This window comes from Dasypus novemcinctus, chromosome 4, assembly GCF_030445035.2.
Source record: "Dasypus novemcinctus isolate mDasNov1 chromosome 4, mDasNov1.1.hap2, whole genome shotgun sequence".
Lineage (NCBI taxonomy): Eukaryota > Metazoa > Chordata > Mammalia > Cingulata > Dasypodidae > Dasypus > Dasypus novemcinctus.
The window spans coordinates 42635509-42657128 of record NC_080676.1 but is presented as its reverse complement, the minus strand read 5'-3'; the positions used below and the strand labels follow the sequence as shown (position 1 = coordinate 42657128).

The window sequence follows — 21620 nt, the reverse complement described above, 5'->3', positions numbered from 1 at the left end:
AAGCCATTTTTTAAAAATAAGCCAAATTTTAGCAAAGTTCTTACATCTCACTGCTGCTAGCCATGGGCACAGTGAGTGGGAAAAGAGAGGGAGGCTTTAGAACCTTTTATGAGATCACTGTGGCTGCCATAACAAATTAACACAAACTTGGTGATATAAAACTACAGAAATTTATTCTCTCACAGTTGTGAAGGCCAGAAGTCAGAAATCAAGATACTGAAGGCCACATTCCTTCAGAAGGCTGCAGGGGGAGAATCCTTCCTTGTCTCTTCAGCTTCTGGTAGCTCCAAGTGTTCCTAGGCTTGTGACTATATAACTCTACTCTGCCTCCACTTCCACATGGTCTTCTCTGTGTATCTTCTCTGTAAGTACACTTTTGTCATTGGACTTAGATCCCACCTGGATAATTAAGTATGATCTCATCTCAAGATCTTTAAGTTAATTACACCTACAAAGATCCTTTTCCAAATAAGGTCACATTTGCAGGTTCTTGGTAGACATACCTTTTGGGGACTCATTATTCAGACCCACTATAATATTCAATAAAAAAGCAGAGGGCATGGAGGACTTAGGAAAGCACAGTAAAAACAATCCCCAGTGTATTAGCCAAAGGGGTGCTAAGGCAAAGTACCAGAAATTGTTGGCTTTTATAAAGGGTATTTATTAGAGGTAGAAACTTACAGTTACAAGGCCCTAAAGAATCCAACTCAAAGTTATTTCCTCACCAAACTCTGTTGCCATGTGTTGAAGCAAGATGGCAGGTGATTATCTGCAAGGTTTCAGCCTTCTTCCCCCTTAAGGCTCCATGGGTCCAGCTTCTTCCAATCTCAGTTGTATGCTGGCACAGGGCTTGTCTCCCTGGGGCTTATTTCATCCCAGGCTCAGCTGCTCTGTTCTCTTCAGCTGCAAACTATGAACTCATCTCTTTCTGGGGCCCCGGGATCAAGTTCTTTACTCTGCCATGTTTATGGAGCTGTCTCTCTTCCTCTGTGTATCTTCTCTGTGTATCTACTTCTTGTTCTTGATTGAGTGTCCATTTATGTAACTCATCAAGGGAGCAGGGACTCAACCCTGCACACCCTCACAATGTGGTCAAATCAAAGCCCTAATCTAAAAGTGAAACCTCTGAATTTAATACAATCAAAAGGATGTCACACCCAGAGGAAGAAATGAGTTTACAAACATATCTCTTTTTTGGAATTCATAAATAATATCAAACTGCCACACCCAGAAAGAGGAAAGCCAGCATTAAATGGTCAAATACGGAACAAGGGTTTGAAAGTTGGTAGTTCACAGCATTATTAAAAGGAAGAAGCCTGACGACAAATGGATCCAGAAGTGATTACTATGGAGAAATATCGCTCCTGGGGAGAAGCAGATAACCAGAAAAGTGGTACTCCTGGGAAGCTCACTGGTAAAAGAAAAGAAGGGAATAAAGTAAGGGGCCAGCAGAAACTAAAGAAAAACAAGACGCTTAAATTCCTTTTGTGACACCCCCTCCAACATTATCCATCAAAGAAACTTGAGAAATGGGCATAACTGACAGGTTGATCTTTAGTTAAAAACCTTCCCAAAAACAATTAGAACAAAGTGCACACATACTAAACCACTGTAAAAAACAAAAAAACAAAAACAATGAATTAAAGCATTTCAGCTGATGAAACAAAAAACCCATATCAGTATTTATGGAAGACATTTAAAATGGCAATCAGAGGAAAATTCATAGACCAAAACATCTATCAATAAAAATGAAAGAATGAACAGAAATGAATTAAATTCCTAAATCAAGCAGCTAAAAAAGTAACAGTGAAGTAACAAAAGAAAGCACAAGGGAGGAAAAATTAATATATAAACAAATTGAGATAGTAAAAAAAAAAAACTTTTTCTTTGAAAAAAAAAAGCAAAATATGTGAACCACTAGCTAACTTAAGGAAAGTGAAGACAGAACAAATATAACAAGTGAGAAATGGCAATGAAGGTGATAACTAAAGCTGCAGAGACTATTTTGCAAAGTTATATGAAAATAAATTTGAAAACTCAGATGATAGAGAAAATGGTCTTAGGAAACTATGACTATTAAAATTGACCTCAATAGAAAGAGAAAGCATTAAACAGATCAGTTTTAATAAAGAAAGAGAAAGGTATCAAGAAACTGTCCCACACAAAGCAAAACAACAAAAGGCAAACCAGACCCAATGTTTTCACAAAGGAATTTTAACAAACTTTTAGAGACAGACCATCTTCATGTTATATAACTTGTTTTAGAGCACAGGAAATGAAAAGAACTTCTAAATTCTTTTTACAAAGCAAGTATAACAACATTGGTACCTAAACCTGATAAACAAGAAAAGCTAAAAGAAATAGAAATATTGATACAAAAATCCTAACTATAATGTAAATGATTAGATTCAAACACCACCACATGTCTTAGTTTGCTAGGGCTGCCATAACAAAATACCACAAACTGGTTGATTTAAAGAAATACATTATATTACAGTTCTGGAGACTGGAAGTCCAAACTCTGTAGGCCGAATCCTTCTTTGCCTCTTCCTAGCTTCTGGTGGGTTGCTGGCAATCTCTGGGCTTCAGTCTTTGCCTCAGTCATCAAATAGCATTCTCCCCTATCTGTGTCTGTCTCCCAATTTTCTCTTACTAAAAGGACATCAGTTCTTATATTGGATCAGGGCCCACTTTAATCCATTTTGGCCTTATCTTAACTAATAACGTCTTCAAAGACCCTCTTACCAAATAAGGTCAACAGAACTGGAGGTTCGGAGTTGAACACATTTTTTGGGGGGAACAAAATTCAACCCATAATGCTACATGAAGAAAATAATGCATCATGTCCATGTAGAGGTATATCAGGAATGTAAGAATGTTCAATATTAGGTAATCTTTTAACATAATTCACTACCATACGAAATATATGATATGATATCTTAATATTATTCACTATTATAATAGGACTGAGGAAAACCAATACAAATATCTCTACGGAGGCTGAAAAAACATTTGATAAAACAATACCCATTCCCCCAAAAATTTCTTTAGAAAATAGAGTTAGATGAATATAAATAAATTTATTTAAATTTATATATATTAACATGATATATAACATGTGTATCATGTGTGTTTGCATATGTGTATGTGCATGTGCATTTATATGTATGTGTGCTCTGTGTGTGTATACATAAAATTCCAAAAACTAGCCTTTTACTTAGTTGAAAAACACTAAAGGCATTTTCATTAGTGTCAACAACTAGGCATGAATGCCCACTATCTTGGCCAATATTACATTATTCTGGAAGAATTAGCTAATGCAATTAGATGAGAGAAAAAACAGATGCATTAGAATTGTAAAAGTAAAAGAAAGTAAACTATTCTATATTTCAGACAATCTGATACTATATAATCAGATAATCAATTATAAAGCTAACACAAGCAAAATAATTCGGTAAGGTAGCAATATAAATTTAACATGCAAAAATCAGTGTTTCATATATCCAAATAATAACCAATTAGAAGTTATGATGGAAGAGAAAACCTCATTTACAGTACCAAGAAAAAGATAAAACAATATGAATAAACTTAACAAGAAAGTTTCAGGTTAGTTTATGGTAGTATACTATATTATATAGTATGGTATATATGAAGAAAACGATAAAACGTTCCAGAAAGACATAAAAGCGGATTTGAACAAATAGATATTCCTGATTCTTAGTTGACAACTCAGCGTTAAGAAAATAATCCTACTTAAGTTAATTTATAAATCAAAGCAATCCCAATAAAAATACTAACAAGGCCGCTGACGTCACCACGACCCGCGGTAACGAGTACGAACTTGCCAGAAGATGAAAAAGCAGAGGGACTCGGTTAAAGCAAAGCGCCGAGAGGACTCGGAGATCACGCAGCAGAAGCAGCAAAAGGCAAACAAGAAGAAGCCCAAGTAGCTTCGTGGCTTCGCGTCAACCCTCCTGCCCTCTGGCTGTGTGCTGGAGCCAGTCCCGCGACGCTCGCGGTTGCTCCTGCTGTGCTCACAGGTCCCTGCAGCGATGGCACTCCCCGTGCCCTGAGGCTGCCCCGGGTCCCTATCGTGCTTCTTTCCCCTCAGGTAGCCTCGCTCACCTGGGTCACTCCTGGGGGTGAGGGGGTTTCCCCTACCCCTTCCCAGTGTTTTTTTATTCCTGTGGGGCTCACCCCAAATAATTAAAAGTAGCTTTGTAAAAAAAAAAAAAATACATATATATATATATACACACATATAGATAAACAAGGAGTTTTAAATTATGTATTGCATTATATAAAATTAAAACACCAAAAACATTTCAGAATTTGTAGATTTATAATTTTACTCATGTATCATAATTACACCTATTATGTTTTCTTAAATCATATTTTGAAATGATTTCAAATGTGTAGGACAGTTGTAAAAATAATACAAACCCCATACAGAGAAATCCAACATACACCCCCACCTAGATACCTGAATCCACCAACTTTTAATGTTTTGCCACATTTGCTGTATTATATCTATCTACCTATCATCTCTTTTCTAAACATTTGAGAGTAGGTTGTATACATCACGCTCCTTGCACACTTAATGCTGCCATGTTCATTTTCTAAGAATAAGGATACTCACTTATGTTCCTTTTTGAGTGCAGTTATCAAGTTCCAGAAATTTTAAATTGGTACAAAGCTTACAGTGTATAGTTTGAGGCTGTCTGTACCCCAGGAAATCATGTTCTTAAAATTGGTCCATTGCTGTGGGTGGGAACCTATTCTGGGTGGGAACTTTTGATTAGGTAACTTCAATTAAAGTGTGGTCCAGGGTGAGTTTTAATCCTCTTACTGGAGTCCTTTATAAGTGGGATGAATATGAGGACACAGAGAAAGCCACGGAAACAAAGAGAAAGCCATGGAAGCCAGAAGCTGAAAGCAATGAAACTCAGAAGAGGAGAGACCAGCAGGTGCTGCCAAATGCCTTGCAATGTGACAGAGGAGTCTAGGATTGCCGGCAGCCAATCTTCTGAGAGAGATTATTGCCTGATGATGGCTTGATTCAGACATTTTCACAGCCTCAGAACTGTCAACTTGTAAGCTAATAAATCCCCGTTATAAACATCAACCCATTTCTAGTATAGTGTATTCAATTTTTTCGTATGTCCCATTAATGTTCTTTTTCATTTGTTTTGCTTTTTTTTTCCCAGGAGGCACTGGGAACTGAACCCTCTTGCCCTGTGCCTGTGTGTGTGCCTGGAGCCAGTCCCACCATGCTCATTTACATGTGGGAGGCAGGCACTCAACTACTTGAGCCACATCCACTCTCACCATTAATGTTCTTTTTTTTAGGATTTAATTTATTCCCCCCTTGCTGCCTGCACTTGTCTGCTCTCTGTGTCCATTTGCTGTGCATTCTTCTGTGTCTGCTTGTCTTTTCATCTTCTCTGTAGCAGGCACCAAGAACTAATCCTGGGGCCTCTGACGTGGGAGAGAGGCATTCATTTGCTTGAGCCACTTCGGTTCCCTGGTTTTTGCTGTGTCTCTCATTGTCTTTTCCTCTGTGTCTTTTTTTTTGTTGCATTGTGGTGTGGGCCAGCTTACTGCAGCATGGGCCAGCTCACCACAGTGCAGGCCAGCTTTCCATGGCGCAGGCCAGCTCACCTTCACCAGGAGGCCCTGGAAAACAAACCCAGGGCCTCCCATGTGGTAGACAGGAGCCCAAGCACTTGAGCTACATCCACTTCCCCATTAATGTTCTTTGGGGCATTTTCTACTTCATTATTAGATCCAGTCTAGGATTATATATTGCCTTTAGCCATTATTTTCTTTTTAATTTCTCTCTCTTTTAATTGTGGAAATATTTATATACAACATGAACTTGTCCACTTCAACACCACCAATCATACAATTCACACTCACAATTATGAGTTACCCTCACTACGATTGTTTACCATAAATTTCCCATCATCCCAAACAGAAATACTACACCCATTATGCATTAACTCCCTATTCTCTCTCCTCCTCCAAGCCTGATAATCTGTACTCTGCTTTCTGTCAGTATGAACTTACATATACTACTTATTTCATAAAAGTGTAATCATAAACTATTTGTCCCTTTGACTTATTTCACCCAGTATGATGTCTTCAAGGTTCATCCATGTAGTGGCATGTATCAGAAATTATTTTCCATGGCTAAAAAATATTCCATTGTGTGTCTATACCATGTTTTGCTTATCGATTCATCTGCCAATGGATATTTTGGTGCTTCTAGCTATTGGCTATTGTGAATAAGCTATGAACCTTGGTGTACAGACATCTGTCCAAGTCACTGCTTTCAATTCTTTTGGGTATATACCTAGAAGTGGGATTGCCAGGCATACAGTAGTTTTAGGTTTAACTTTTTTTAGGAATGACCAAAACTGTTTTGTTTTGTTTTGTTTTTATTTTTTGAGGTATTGGGGTTTTTTGAGTTCAGGGTTCAATTGAGGATTGAACCCTGAACCTCATTTGTGGGAAGCTGGTGCTCAACCCCTGAGCCACATCAGCTCCCCTGAGTTGTTTTTTTCCTTTGTTTGCTTGTTGTTGTTTTTGTTTTTAGGAGGCACCAGGGACCAAACTTGGTGCCTCCCATGTGAGAAGCAGGCACTCAACTGCTTGAGCTACATCTGCTCCCTAGTCAAACAGCTCTTTATAGCAGTTATACTATTTTACATTCTCACCAACAGTATACTAAGGTCTCTATTTCTCTGCTTCCTCACCAGCACTTATTTTCCATTTTTAAAATAATATCCATGCTAGTGGTGTGAGGTGGTCATGGTGGTTTTTTATATGCATTCCCTTAATGGCTAATGATATTGAGCATCTTTACATATGCTTATTGGCCATTTGTATTTCTTCTTTGGAGAATGGAAAAATCCTTATTCAAGGCCTTTGCCCATTTCTGCACTGATCCCTTGAGAAGCCTTTCTCATTTCTTTCTGTGCATATTTTTCCAACATTTTGTTTGTAGTTACAATGGGTTTAAATTTAACATCCTACATCTATAACAATCTTCTTTGGTTTGATACCAATTTAAGTTCAATAGCATACATCACTATGTTTCTATACTCCCTGCCTCTGCCCCTCTCTTTATGTAGTTCTTATCACAAATTACATAATACTATATTATAAGTCCCAAACCATTGATTTATTACTATGTTTTAGCTATTTGCATTTTAGTTTCTATAGGAAAAGTGGGGTTACTAATCACAAATCCAGTAGTACTTACCCATGTCATTACCCTCACCAGAGATCTTTGTTTCTTCATGTGGCTTTGATCTAGAGTCTAGTGTCCTTTCCTTTCAACCTAAAGAACTCCCTTTAGCATTTCTTATAGGGTCAACCTAGTGCTGATGAACTCTCAGTTTTTGTTTATTTGGAAATGTTTTAATCTCCCCCTCATTTATGAAAGGCAGTTTTGCCAGATTGTTTGGCTTTTTTTTTTTTTTTTGCTTTCAGCACTTTAAATATGTATCTCACTGCCTTCTTAACCCTATGATTTCCATGAGAAATTGGTACTTAGTCTTTTTGAGGCTCCCTTGCACATGACACATTGCTCTCTCTTGCAGCTTTCTGGATTCTGCCTTTAACTTTGACATTTGGCAGTTTATTATGATATGTCTTGGTGTGGATCTGTTTGGGCTTATCCTGTGTGGTAGTTTGATATTATTTATGAATTCCAAAAAGAAATATTGATTATGTATGTAAACTGTCCATTTCCTCTGGGTGTGATAACCCTTTGATTCTATTAGATTCAGCTGAAACATTTGATTAAATTATGTTACAATTAGGGCTTTGATTCAACCATGTCATTAGAATGCAACTCAGCATTAAGTCTTCACCCCTTGGTGAGCTGATAAAACAGACTCTCACACAGAAGTAGACACATGAGAAGAAAAACACAGAGGAAGAGAGACAGTTCATTAGACACAGCAGAGGCCCTGGGAAGAGAGATGAGCCTGATAGTCTACCATTGACCTTGTGGAGAGACCAGAACAGCCAAGCCCAGAAAAAAATGAGCCCTGGGGAGAGAGATGAGCCTTATGCCAACCTATAGCTGAGTTCAGAAGAAGCTGGGACCATGGAGCTTGAAGAGGAAGAAGAACAGCTGAGCCCTTGCAGACATTGCCTGCCATTTTGTGTCAACATGTAGCCAATGAATTTGGGTGAGAAGTACCTCTTATGGTACCTTGAGTTGGATTCTTTAAGGCCTTGTGACTAAGTTTCTACCCCAAATATCCTTTAATAAAAGCCAACAGATTTCTGGTACTTTGCATTAGCACCCTTTTTGGCTGACTAAAACATCCCGTTTGGAGTCCATAGAGCTTCTTGTGTGTATATTCATATCTTTCATTACATTTGGGAAGTATTCAGCCATTATTTCTTCAAATATTCTTTCTGCCCTTACCTTTCTTTCTTCTCCTTGGACTCCCACAGTGCATATATTGGTATACTTTATGGTGTCCCACATGTGTCTCAGGCTTTGTTCACCTTTCTTCACTCTTTTTCTTTCTGCTTCTCAGACTGAATATTTCTGATTGTCTTTATCTTCAAGTTCACTGACTCTTTCTTCTGATAACTCCTCTCTGCTGTTGAATCCCTCTAGAGAATTTTTAAAATTTCTGTTATTGTGGTCATCAGCTCAGTTTGGTTCCTTTTCATGATTTCTCTTTATTGGCATTCTCTTCAAATTCATCTATTGTTTTCCTGATTTCCTCTAGTTCATGTTTTCCCTTAGCTCTTTGAGCATATTTAGGACCTTTTTTTTTTAGGTCTTTCAGGTATTTCCAAGCACTGGTATTCCTCAAGATGCTTTCTTATTCTTTATCCTGCTCCTTTGCATATGCCATCATTTCTGGTTTCTTCATATATTTTGTAATCAATTGTTGTAACCTGGACATGTTGATGTTTTAACATGTTACCTCTGAAATTTAGACACTGATGCATCTGTTCCTTAAGCTTGTACCCAGCTGCTGTTATGACAAAGATTATCGAATGCCAGGAGCTAACAACAACAACAACAGAAACCACTTTTCTCAGTCTTTGCATATTGGCCTGTACTTAGCTTTCCTACCAATTAAAGAATAGCCCAAGGCTCAAGTGTAGGGTCCTGTCCAGTCTGTTCTTCACATATAACTTGTCCCAAGCATGTACACTTGGCCATAGAAATTCTCCCATTTACATGGGTCCAAATGTTCCCTTTTCCAAAGGAAATAGTGTCTTCTCTCAGTCTTGAATACTGCACTGTATGTTCCATAGCCAGCAATCCTTTTCCCCAGGCAGCTGAGATTTGATTGTTCTCCTACAGTGTTCTATAGGAGAGTTTTGTGAATACCTCTATAAAGAAATATTCTTTGATGGTGAGCTTCTAATGAGTGTCTTAGTTTAGTCCTTTGGGGTGCCACCAGACTTACACAGACATATTTGCATGCGAGTTACTCTGCTCCCTCCAGAACCAGGATCAGGGACTTGCACTGAAGGTATGGGCCAGCTCTGTACTGACCTGGTGAGGGAATAGGAAAGGGGCTCCCTAGGTGCCACGAGTCCTACCATTTTAAGTTGCCTTTTTCTTGTTTCCATGCTTGCCATGTTATTGCAACCATTTAACTATTTCCTGGGACTTTGAAAAGATGATTCTACCAGCTCTTGTTTGTTGTTTAAAGGTTCATAAGGTGGAGGGCAGAACTCTGGAGTGACTCACTCCACCATCTTGATGACCAGAAACCCCCACTCTACATCACTAACTATATTTTTTGGAGCTAAACAAGTTGTTACTAAAGCTTATATGGAAACATAAAGCTGCAAGAATAGCTAGTAAAGTAATGAAAAGCAAGAGCTTTGAGTGGGGACTAGCTCTACCAAACATTAAAACATACTATAAAACCTCTTCAGTCAAAAAAGTGTGGTATTGGCAAATGGATAGCATGCCAATGGGATAGAAGAGAAAGCCCAGTAATTGACTCAACTACATACAGGAATCTAGTACACAATAAAAGGTAGTACTACAAATCATCATAAAAAGATAGACTTTAATAAATGGTACTGGATAGCTATGTGGAGAAAAGAAAATAAGATGGATTCCATACAACATATTTGAGAATAAACTCTGAACGGATTGGAGATATAAATGTATACAATTATGTAAGTACATGTGCTACCTAAAGGCCATATGTATATACACACACACATATGTTCACAGACTTGCAGATGCTAAAAGCATTAAACTGCTATTTCTGGGCAAATGATATTTTAGATATTTTAATGCATTCTATTTTTTTCTGTTCTATATTCTTTCATGAGTATTTTTTATTATGAAAATAAGCAATAATTGTGTAAATTTTTAAAGTTCCCCAAAGCCTTGTTTATTATAGTGATAAAATGTCCATTAATAGGTAGATGACTAAACAAACTGCAAATAACCAGTAATGAAATTAAGCAATGGAAAAAGGATACTTGGTCTCATTTCAAAGGTTGCTCAGTAGTCCGAATTCCTGTGACACCAGATAACAAGAATATTTTACTTCTAAAACTACAACTGTTAGAAATAATAAAAACACTTAATAAGCTAGGTTTACCTAAAACAAGCTGAGAGGAAAGACGCATTGAAGCCAGTGTAAACTTTTAAAAATCCTAGGTTTTAATGCTCTCTAATCAAATAAGCAAGGAAAGAGCAAACGGCAGGGACTTCAGTTCCTATTTCTCCTGCCTAGTCCAAGGAACCACACAGGCTTGAGGTATTAAAAGCAATATTCTTCAGTAATAACACATTTCTCCTCACTGCATAATTGTTTGCACAGAAGGGTTGCAGTACATTGTTTGTCAAACCTATGCAATTTGCTTCCATAGAACTCTGTGCATTGTAATGCCTTTTGAGTGTATTTGTCCAGAGATAAGTAGTGCAATGCCTCATGATGTTCGACATATTCCACTTTGTAGCACATGGTACAGAAAGGAATGGAATGGTATTTTTGCTGATGTTTTAGTTTTCTAAGGCTGCCAATGCAAAATATCAGAAATGGGTTGACTTTTATAATGGGAAATTTATTAGGGTAAAAGCTTACAGTTCCAAGGGTTTTGAAAATGTTCATATCAAGGCATTATCAGCAATACTGTCTTACCAGAGGTTTACTGCTAGATCCTGGACTCCTGCTTCATGGCAAGGCAAAACAGCGGATGTGTCATTCTTTCTTTGTTTTCTCCTCCAGGCTCGCCTTCTCTTTCAGTTTCAAACTGCTCCATGCCTCTTGAGGCACTTGTTATTTCAGCTTCTCCACTAATTACAACCTCTAGCCAATCTCTCCAACTCTCGGAGTTTCTCTTTGCCTCTCTCTCAGCCTTTCAGGGTTTCTCTGTCTTCCTGGAGTCCTCTCTCTCACATGGCAAAGTCAAAATGGCGGCTCTTTCTCTGTGTTTCTGCTTCCAGTTCTCAGTTTATATAAGAGCCTAGCAAAGAGCAGAGACCCAACCTGGGTCATGCCTCACTAATGTAGTCCAATCAAAGACCCTAAATCAATCTTGACCTAACCAAAAGGTCTTAACCGAATCTAATGCAAACAAAAGACCTCCTACCCCCCATAAGCATGGATTAGTTCAAAGAACATGGTCTTTTCTGGAATTCATAAAACTTCAAACTGTCAAAGCTGCACATAAAAAATCCACTTTTTACAATGCCTAAATGGTGATGGGACTGATTACTGGAAAACTTTGTTTTGGTAAAGGGAAATTTACAGATTCCTTTTTTTTTTTTTAATGAATCACCTTCTTGTAAATAGGATGGACTTTGAAAATAAGTAAATTTCAGAAGTGCAACCTTTTTCCATGTTACAGAGTGATTCTTGTGATGTTAATGGAGTTGAGGACTTCCAAAAGATAACATTGTATACAGAATAAGGTGCACTACTTAATCCTGTAAGAAATCTTGCATTATGCACAGACCCCAGAACAGATAAAGAATTGTGCCAAGATATTCTTCAGGAAGAGTTGATGAATGAAATACAAATGGAACATAACAGAGAACTCTATTTGCTTAAATGGCAAAATAGATGTTGATACTTACATGGATAAAGTTTATTAGATTATTTATAAACATTCACAAAAATATCTATAATCTTTCCTGTACAAAATACTAGCATGGCTTGTAAGATTTTGTTGACCACAAGACTAATGTTTAAGTGTTAATCTGGTAGAGCAAGTACTCCTACCTTAATTTATCCTCAAGTGCATTTTGGCTATTCTTGATGTACATGCTTCTGCATAAATTTTATAATTGTTTTGTCAAGTTACTTTAAAAAAAGTAAGAAATGGAGAATGGAAGGAAGGGAGAAAGGAAGGAAGAGAAGGGAAAAAAGAAAGAAAAGGAAAGAAAAACACATTTTAAGATATTTGTAATTGTATTTAACGTATAAATCAATTTGAATAACTGAAATCTTTATAACATTGGATCTTCTAATCCATGAACAGTAAATGTCCCTCTATTATCTGATCTTCTTTAATTTCTCTCATGATATCTTATAGTTCTGCTTATAGGTCTTGCCCAACTTTCGTTAGTTATTCCCTTAGATATTTGATATATTTTATGCTGACAGTGCCTTTTTCAAATTTCACTTTCTAATTCAGTGTTGATTTATAGATATGCAATTGATTTTTGTATATTTTATATCCAGAAATCTTGATAAACTCACATATTAATTCCAATAATTTATCTGTAGATTTTTTAAAATTTTCTATATAGCAATTATACCCACTACAAATAATAACATTATTGCCCAGCTTTATTCATGGCATATTGCTGGATATGTTTTGGTGATAATATATCTGTGATTATAGCATATATATTAACAAGTGAGATTGGACTATAATATTCTTTTCTCAAAATTTCCTTATCAAGTTTTTGATTCACAGTTATTTTGGCCTCATAAAATAAGTTGATGAGTGTCTCCCATTTTCTATTACCTGAAAGGGTTTGTGGAAAATTAGTGTCTTAGTTTAGGTTTTTGCAAGAAAGCAGAGCTGAAGGCAGAAGCTTATATTCAGCTGGTTTATTTTGGAAAATAATCCCAACTAACAACATAAGAGAACTGGGAATTGTGAAACAGCGAAGGGGCAAAAGCAAATAGAAATGTGTACTATTAGGTTGGTCACTTCTGGGGACAACTGAGGATTATTGAAGTTTTATTATATATTTGAAATACATATTACAGTATATTATATTCTAATATCTGGAAAAGCACATTTCCTTCATGTTTCTAAATTATCTGGCCTCTTTTCAGAAACATGTTTTAGAATCAGTTGTCAAGTTAAAAAACGTATGTGGGGTATATTAATTGGCATTGTGTTACTATATACTGTCTATATGTGTGTTTGTATATATGTTTATATTTTTATATTTATTTGGGAAGAATTGAGTTGTTTATAGGAGTCTTCCCACCTCCACATTTCTAGGTAATATTTTTCTTAGGATTTTTTTTTTCTAATTGAAAGAAATATATATTTTTCCCCATTATAATTTCTTACTAATTATTTTAGGATTGCTAGTTATTTTGAATCACATGCTGCTTTTATATCTCTTTTTAAATGACCTAATAATTTATATTAGACCATGACATGACATGGAAAGTTGCTAAAGACAATCAAAATACAATAAAGGGGAGTGGATGTGGCTCAAGCAATTGGACACCCACCTCCCAAATGGGAGGTCCCAGGTTCAGTTCCCAGCACCTCCTAAAGAAGACGAGCTTATGGGAGGACTGAGAGAGAAGGAAGATGTCCAGGCAATGGAATTTCAGGAAGGAACAGTGCATAGTAGTGAGTCAGAACCAGAAATTCAGATGGACACACAGGAGGAGATTTGGAAACAAGAGGGAGTAGCAGCAAAAGCAGAACTTACTGAATCCTAAAACCATCGTTTAAACTCCTTGTACCTTTGTGAGACCAGAATGTGAAGATGAGTAGTAGAAGACGACAGATGCTGCTGCTGAGACTCAAGACCAATGTTTCAGAACTTTGAGAACCAAAGAGCAGGCCCACCCATGCATCCCATTTCTAGAGAACCCCTGACAATCCTGAGGCTTCATCAGGAGCTTAAGTCATTTATCATTTCCTTGTTCCAAGACCATCCTATTGTTTTCCCTTAATACCATATAATGTTTCTGATTAATGTCCTAAATTCTTAAAGTAGAACTGGAGTTGGCAATACCTAGTTCTGCTTCTCAAACTGGAGTACCCATCTTTACGTGTTTGTATGTGCATCTTCAATATCCTTCTTCTGTGTCTGTTGTATATTTTTCCTAATGTGTAAGGAATTGTGCCATGTAGTCCATGCTTTTTATACCACACAGTTGATAATAGGGCACATAGCCATGGGGGTAGCTCAAGAAAGGTCACACCTCAGTTACAGCCTGTGAACACAGAGCTTCCAAGAAATGACATTCCTGATCAGAAGGTACAATACCAACTTTAAAATCCACTAATGATTAGGTCAACTTAGTGTTACTCTGAAATTGGTCACTTTCCTAATATGCACAGTGCGCTAAAATCAAGCATTTTTTGAAATGTACAGAAGATCCTGGTGTTAGTTAAATTTTTCTTTCTAGCCCAATGGAGGTTGAAAGGAAGATTTTTTCAGTAGCAGGCAAACTTAAGCCTTTGCCTCTTGATTATTATGGTGGTTTGGACAGATGACAGTGCTTAATCTTGAAGCAAAGATGTTTTTCATGTTCTGAAGACAAGAAGTGACTGTTGTAAGTTTTTTGGTTCTCTCTGAAATCTGGATCACATTCACAAACAGCATGGAACGAGGCAGGTTCTTTATAAGATAGAATTTTGATAGATGCTGGATTGTGTCCGTGCCATATTGGGTCCACTTCTTTTACAAACAATGTTGCATTATGTTCATTTGGATAAACTGTGATTTGACAAATTATTTAAATAAAATGTTTGCTTCACTTAGAAAAAAAGAAAGAAAGAAAGAAGACAAGCTGATGCAACAAACTGATAAATGAGTAGACACAATAAGCAGGGAGCAGATGTGGTCCAAGTGGTTGGGCACCTACCTCCCACACAGGAGGTCCCAGGTTTGGTTCCCAATGCCTCCTCCTAAAGAAGGTGAGCAGACAAGTGGACACAAGGAGCAGAGACAATGTGAGACACAACAAGCAGACAGAGGAGAGAGCCATTGGGAGGGATACAGTAAGGGTTCAATTAATGGCATATTTTCAAAATATTCTATAGCACAAGGAGCATTCTTCTCTGGAACCTGGGCAAACCCTTGAGAAGAAAATTCCAATTTCTTTTTTCCCCCTTAATTTTGGAAGATAAATTATTGTGGTTCATGGAGAAAGCAGCTAAAAAACCTTGTTGAAATAGATTTTTTTCTAGGAACTCCACACCTCTATTCAGACTCTACACATTTTATGCTTTAATGTTAATTTCCCACTATAACCAGCCCATTGTTCTTTGGAACAAACGGCTATCACTTTCTAGGGTTTCTGTCCAAATTAACACCAAAGCTTCTCTTCCCTTTTCCACGGTATGCTATTTTCATCTCCACAAGTTTACTATTATAAAACGTTGAGAGGCATGTCACTTTTCTGGTCTGACGTTAAGAGTTGAAGGAGACCAGAACGGTCCATGGGCTTTTTGCTTGACGCAGCAGAATAGACAGACTCGACTAACTGGCCAGTAAGGAAAAGAGGCTTTATTGGCCGGTGAAGGATGGAGAGATAACCTTAAATTTGCCTCCCCATCAAGGCGTCTTGCCACAGGTTTGAAACAAAGAGAATTAATCATAGATAAGATTTGAAACAAAAATGAATCATAGACTCGACATTTCTTTAAAGGGATTAGGGAATTTTCCTAGTTTTCTGCTTGGTTAACATTTATAATACATATTTTATCTGATGCCTCTACGTTTCAAGTTTATAAGAACAGATACATTTTCTTTACAAAGAAAGAGACGTAGAAAGTCTAGTTAATATTAAACTCGACAGGGCTATGCGCTCTACTGTAAAAACTTTATGTTTATTCTGAAGTGCTTGCTATGTGACAAGTACATTATGTTCTGTTCACGCTACAAATTCCTGCTGATTATACCTGAGCTACAGAATCCTTCAAAGATCAACAACTATGCTTTCCTTTTTTCATTAAGACCGTCGCCTTGAACGTATTAGTTAGCTCTCAGAAAATGTTCCTTTAATTTTAATTGGGAGTCATTTGGATGGAATCCAGAAGACCTGGGATTAACTCTAAAACCCATGATAAAATAGAATAAATTATATCCAAAATGTAAACAAGAGCTGAGCATTACGTGTTTTTCTTAGAAAGATTTTTCTTTCGAGAAGTTTATTTTCGCTCTCCGAAACACTGATTTCCCTCAACAGTCGTTTAGAAAACGAGGTCATAGACAAAACATATATGTAAAAATAAATTCTTTGTAGGAGGATTATAATTTCAATATGAGAGAAGAGAGCCCAAAGCAACCTGAGACACTGCTTTGTCCTGACTGGAAAGAAGATCCAGGGGATCCGTGAAAGATGACTCCTTCATTTCCTGGATATGTCTGCCTCTAGGAGCGGCAGTCACGTAACTGGAGAGACCACCCGGGTGCCGCGACGGCAGAAAGCAGGTGAATCATTTCGCCCCCGGCCGCTGGCAGAAACAACCAGGAACCCAACTACAACCGGAGCCTATGCGTCCCTGTCCACGCCTCCGGTTTCCTGGGTTACAGACCAGCAGACCCCTCTCCACGTTCTCTTCCGGGAAGCGTCGCTCTTACGTTTTCGGCGCGTGACGCACACACTTTGGTATAAATAACGCGCCGTAGAGGCACCGCCTCCTCTCTGATGGCTCGCCCGGTTCTCAAGATGGCGCCGGTGAGTGCGTGTGGTCGTAGTGGTGGAGTTTTGCCGCAGTTTAAATGATTTTATATCTGGCAAGTGGGGAAATCTTACTCAACATAAAGAGAAATTGAAACTGACTTCAGAACACAACCAAGAATTTAGTGTCCTGAATTGTTTTTCGGGAGCACATTCTTGTGGAGTTTGGGCTTATTTTAGGTTGGGTAGTCGCGGGCGCGCGGGTAAAAGGCAAGACGGTGAATGGAGCCAGTGGAAACTGGGCATTTCTTTTTCTTCTTACACCTGATAATGACCGTGCACCCAGACTGGGAGGGTGGGTAGCAGGGCCAGTCCGATGGACTTGCCAGGACCAGAGGGAACTCCGAGACGCGCGGCTCTCAAGATGGCCGCGTTTACAAGTTTCTGGAAACTGTAGAACTAAATGGGGGAGTTTGCGTCATACTCGATGTTAAAGTGTAATTTTTCAATAAGCAAAGTCATGACTCAAGCAGATATAAAGAGAGCGTGTTTCCATTATTTTGTTCTTAATGAGAGAACCAGTGAAATATTAAAAAAAAAAAAGTTTCCAAAAAAGTGTTTGAAAAGTTATGTATAGACAGTACCAGAAAATGTTGTAACAAAAATCGGTCCTTTCTAACAGGGTCATACACCTTTGGGGTCCATAGTCCCCCCTGGGCAGAAATTACTTGTATCTCCGTAGTTAACCTCTGCCCTAACAATAATAAATTATTCCCCCCCCCAAAACAAATCTTTACCATACAGATTTCACACACACACACCCATCACCTACAACAGTTCAGATTTTTTCATTTAGAAGTCATAAGTAGAAGATTGAGTAGAATCCTCTGCAACTGCAGTAGTTGTAAAGCAGCACCTGGCACTTAGGAAACTGTTGGTAATTAAAAACATCAGTTGACAAACAATAAACTGAGAAAAGCTTTTTTTTTTTTTTTTTTTTTTTTTTTAAGTACATGAGCATATGGGGCTTTAAAATGGAATTAGCATGGTCAGAGGTTCAAATCAGCCCCAGGGTGGGTAAGTTATGGTCCTTAATCAAGAATACAGGTAGAAAAATTCTCTTTTTAAAACTTGTAGGAAGTAGTGATACTCTGTTAATCTTTTCCAATTATAGTAAAAAATAAGATTACCACATTACCTCAAGCCTCCTTGAGTTTTTAACTTGTAAGACACTGCGGTGAAATTTTCCAGTAATGTTTTTTTAGAGTTTTTCAGCATTCCTATATGCACCTCTACCTTTACATTGTTCATTATTTCATTGATGACAGATTCATAACTTTGGTGTGTTGAATGAATTAATTTTTTATGGCATCATAATATTAATTTTCTGTAGCAGAAAGATAAGAAGCCCAAGAAGTCAACCTGGAAGTTTAACTTGGATCTTACTCATCCAGTAGAAGATGGAATTTTTGATTCTGGAAATTTTGTAAGTATTCTTTGCTTGTTTTTGTAATTGCAGTAGAGTTCTTGAAAATGATTTAAGTATGCAATATTTGGTTTTAACTTAAACTCTATTCCTAGGGTGCCTTCCCTAGTGAATATCTAGGGTTCTCTTCCCTAGTTTTGCATTTTTCTGTTTTAAAATAGGAGCAGTTTCTACGGGAGAAGGTTAAAGTCAATGGAAAAACTGGAAATCTGGGAAATGTTGTTCACATTGAACGCTTTAAGAATAAAATCACAGTTGTTTCTGAGAAACAGTTCTCTAAAAGGTTGGTGCTTGTTTTGCATAATTTAATGAAATTGTGATAATGGAGTATTAACTGAGGGCCATTTGCTAGTCGTCTTGTCAACAAGTGAGTTATTGCTGGAATATAGGCAAGTCATATCCAGCCTTCCCGCCAAGTTGCATACAATGGTTGACAATGTCAGGTACTTTAGTACTGGGATATGTTGAAAGAAGCATATCTAATGTTCAACATATTGAATGATTACTACATGGTAGCACCATGATAGAACTGGGTCACTTGGCAGTGAATCAAGCAGACAAAGTATCCATCAGCAAGAATCTTAAATTCTAGTAAAGAAAGAATGAAATGCATTGTAAAGTTGAATTGGGGAATGATTGTTCCAGGCAAAGTGAACAGAAAAATTGCAAGGAGGCCAATGTGAAGTCTGTTGCATTTTGAGAATAGTGATAGGTAGCTTGAGGACAAGTCTTGAAAGCCAAGTTTAAGTGGAAGAGAATCCCTGGAGTGATGAGTTTAGAAAGGACTGAGGCAGATGTTCTTCATTGTGTTTTTATTTTTAAGGTATTTGAAATATCTTACCAAGAAATACCTTAAGAAGAACAATCTTCGTGATTGGCTGCGTGTGGTTGCATCTGACAAGGAGACTTATGAACTTCGTTACTTCCAAATTAGTCAAGATGAAGATGGATCTGAGTCTGAAGACTAGGTGAAGCCTCCCCTCATAAGGCTTTGCTTACTGATAAAACAATTGGCAGTGTTCAAGATAAGGAAACACCTAGAAATGGACTTTTTAATTTATTGGTGAATAAAAACGTAGTCTCTTAACACTTCTGTCTTATGTGTTTTATTTAGAGGTGTGCTGTTTACATGATGCTGGCATTCCTTGATAATATCTGTATACTAAAGTACATAAAGTTCCCCACAGTCTCAGATACTGTATAGTTTAATATGCAATCCTGAGTGCATGCTTAATTGCCCATTAGAAATCTCCAGATGCCTTATAAACCCCTGAAACTCAAAATCTAATTTCAGATTTTACATAATTGTTTCTTGGGAATGATTGAAATTATGGTTTCATTAGAGCTTTTTGCTGTATCACTCTGATTGATGTTTTCCATGAATGCCTACTGTATGTGCTCTGCAGACCACTGGGGATATGGTGAGTGAAAACACCCACTCTTCTGGATTAATAATAGGGGAACATTGACAAAGTAATCACAAAAACGTAATGCTACAGTGGAGGAATGGAATTAAAAAAGGAATTTGATCTGGTCAAGGAAGGCAACTGGGGAGAGGTGATGTTTGAGCTGACCTAGAATGGGGCAGGTAGGCGATTTTAAAGTATAAAAGTTTTTAGGGGCCTGGTTGGCATTTGGAAAGGTAGGCAGAAACCAGCCCATCCAGGACTCAAGTCCATGTTCTAATCTTGAGAGCAATGGGAAGCTAAGGAGTTTTAAGCAGAGAATGTGATCTGAGGAGATGAGAGTTTTGGGAAAGGTGACTAATTTGTGGAGAATGGTTTTCAGTAGGTCCAGAATTAGAGTACCAGAGGCTGTGGAAGATGATGGTTGATCAGACTAGGGTGGCAGAGATCCGGGAGAAGTAAATTTGAGAGGATAAAATCTATGGGACTTTGTGATGGGCTGAATATTGGTGACAAGGGAGAAGTGTCAAAGTTGGCTTACCTGGCTAGATGTGCCTTGCTTAAGTCACTGGGAGAAGGCAAGAATAGGGGGAGTTAAGGTGCCTTTGATATCTAGAGGATGTCAAGTAGGAAGTTGAATCTATCCATCTGGAGCTTAGGAAGGGTCTGAGTAAGCTATCTTTGCTAGTCTTCAGCACATATGTAGTAATAAGCAGTAGATATGGGTAAAATTGCCTGTGGAGAGTAGCGTAAGGACCAAGTGTTGAGGCAAACACCAATATTCTTTATTCTTCCTCTAGAGTAATCGTTCAAAAACATCTGATTTTGTTACATTTTTAAAATTCTTCGAAGTTAATTTAGCACCTAATGTTTGCTGTGTGCCAAGGGCTGGGTACACCATGTCAAATAAGATATTTACACCTTTATTTTATTTTTTAAAATGAGGTACCGGGGATTGAACCTGTAACCTCGCACGTGGTAGGCAAGCACTCAACCACTGAGCTACATCCACTCCCCAAGACACTTGTACCTTTAAGGAGTTGGCAGGCTAGTCAACGACAAATTCATTTATTAAACAATTTACTGAGAGCCTATTATATGCTAGGTACTATTTGGGATACTGCAAAGAAAAATAGAAAACCCTACCTTCATGAAGCTTAGTGGAGGAAGACGGACAAAATACACGATGGTAATTGTCAAAAATCAGGGAAGGGAGATAGGGTATGTAGGGAGGAAGGAGTGTTGCTTTTGTGAATAGAGTGGCCAGGAAAGGCTTTACTGAGAATGGCTTATTTGAGTAAAGACCTGAAGGAAATATTGGATCCAACCAAGTAGATATCTGCAACAGAAGCATTTCGGATTTGGGGAATAGCAAGTAAAAAGGCCCTGAGGCAGGAGTATGCCTGGTATATTCAAAGATTAAGAAGACCTCTGTGACCAGAGCTAAATGAATGGAGGAGAGTAGAAAGAGGTGAAATTGGAGAGGTAAACGTGTGTGTATATGTAGGAGGTGGAGGGGGTTGTATTATCAGTTATGTCAATACTTAGCACCTTAAAACAAACATCTCAGTTTCAGCAGGCCAGAACCCCAGGAGTGGTTTAGCTAGGTCGTTCTGGTTCAGGATCTCATGAGGTTGAAGTCAAGCTGTGGGCCTGGACTACGTTGTGCAAGAATAGCAGACTAGTGCATTTTTTTGTAGGTAAAGTTTTATTGGAACACAGTCATGCCAATTCTTTATGTATTGTGTACAATGGCAGAGTTGAGTAGTTACAGCAGAGACCATATGGCTTGTGGAGCCTAAAAATATTTACTATCTGGCTTTTTAAGAAAGTTTGCTTTGGGCTTAATTAAGCCTAAATTCCTAAACTCTGATTAAG

At 37.8% G+C, this 21620-nt stretch overlaps 1 protein-coding gene across 2 annotated transcripts; it reads left to right on the top strand.

The window, feature by feature from the left end:
• Nucleotides 1-16862: 16862 nt before the first annotated feature.
• Nucleotides 16863-19425, top strand: RPL22L1 (ribosomal protein L22 like 1). 2 transcript variants are annotated; one of them, XM_004447922.3, is made up of 4 exons: nt 16863-16907; nt 18247-18336; nt 18498-18619; nt 19160-19425. In XM_004447922.3, exons 1-4 carry the CDS (start codon nt 16878-16880, stop codon nt 19302-19304), a joined length of 387 nt encoding a protein of 128 aa, XP_004447979.1. In that variant the 5' UTR covers nt 16863-16877; the 3' UTR covers nt 19305-19425. The 2 variants fall into 2 exon arrangements, with proteins under 2 accessions (XP_004447979.1, XP_004447980.1); XM_004447923.3 differs by having other exon boundaries at nt 16864-16907; nt 18244-18336.
• The last annotated feature ends 2195 nt before the right edge of the window (nt 19426-21620 follow it).

Coding starts and splice junctions, on each gene's coding strand:
- RPL22L1 (XM_004447923.3), top strand. CDS start 16,878: ATGGCTCGCCCGGTTCTCAAGATGGCGCCG. Junction 18,337..18,497: donor TTTTTGATTCTGGAAATTTT/GTAAGTATTCTT, acceptor GTTTTAAAATAG/GAGCAGTTTCTACGGGAGAA. Junction 18,620..19,159: donor GAGAAACAGTTCTCTAAAAG/GTTGGTGCTTGT, acceptor TTTATTTTTAAG/GTATTTGAAATATCTTACCA.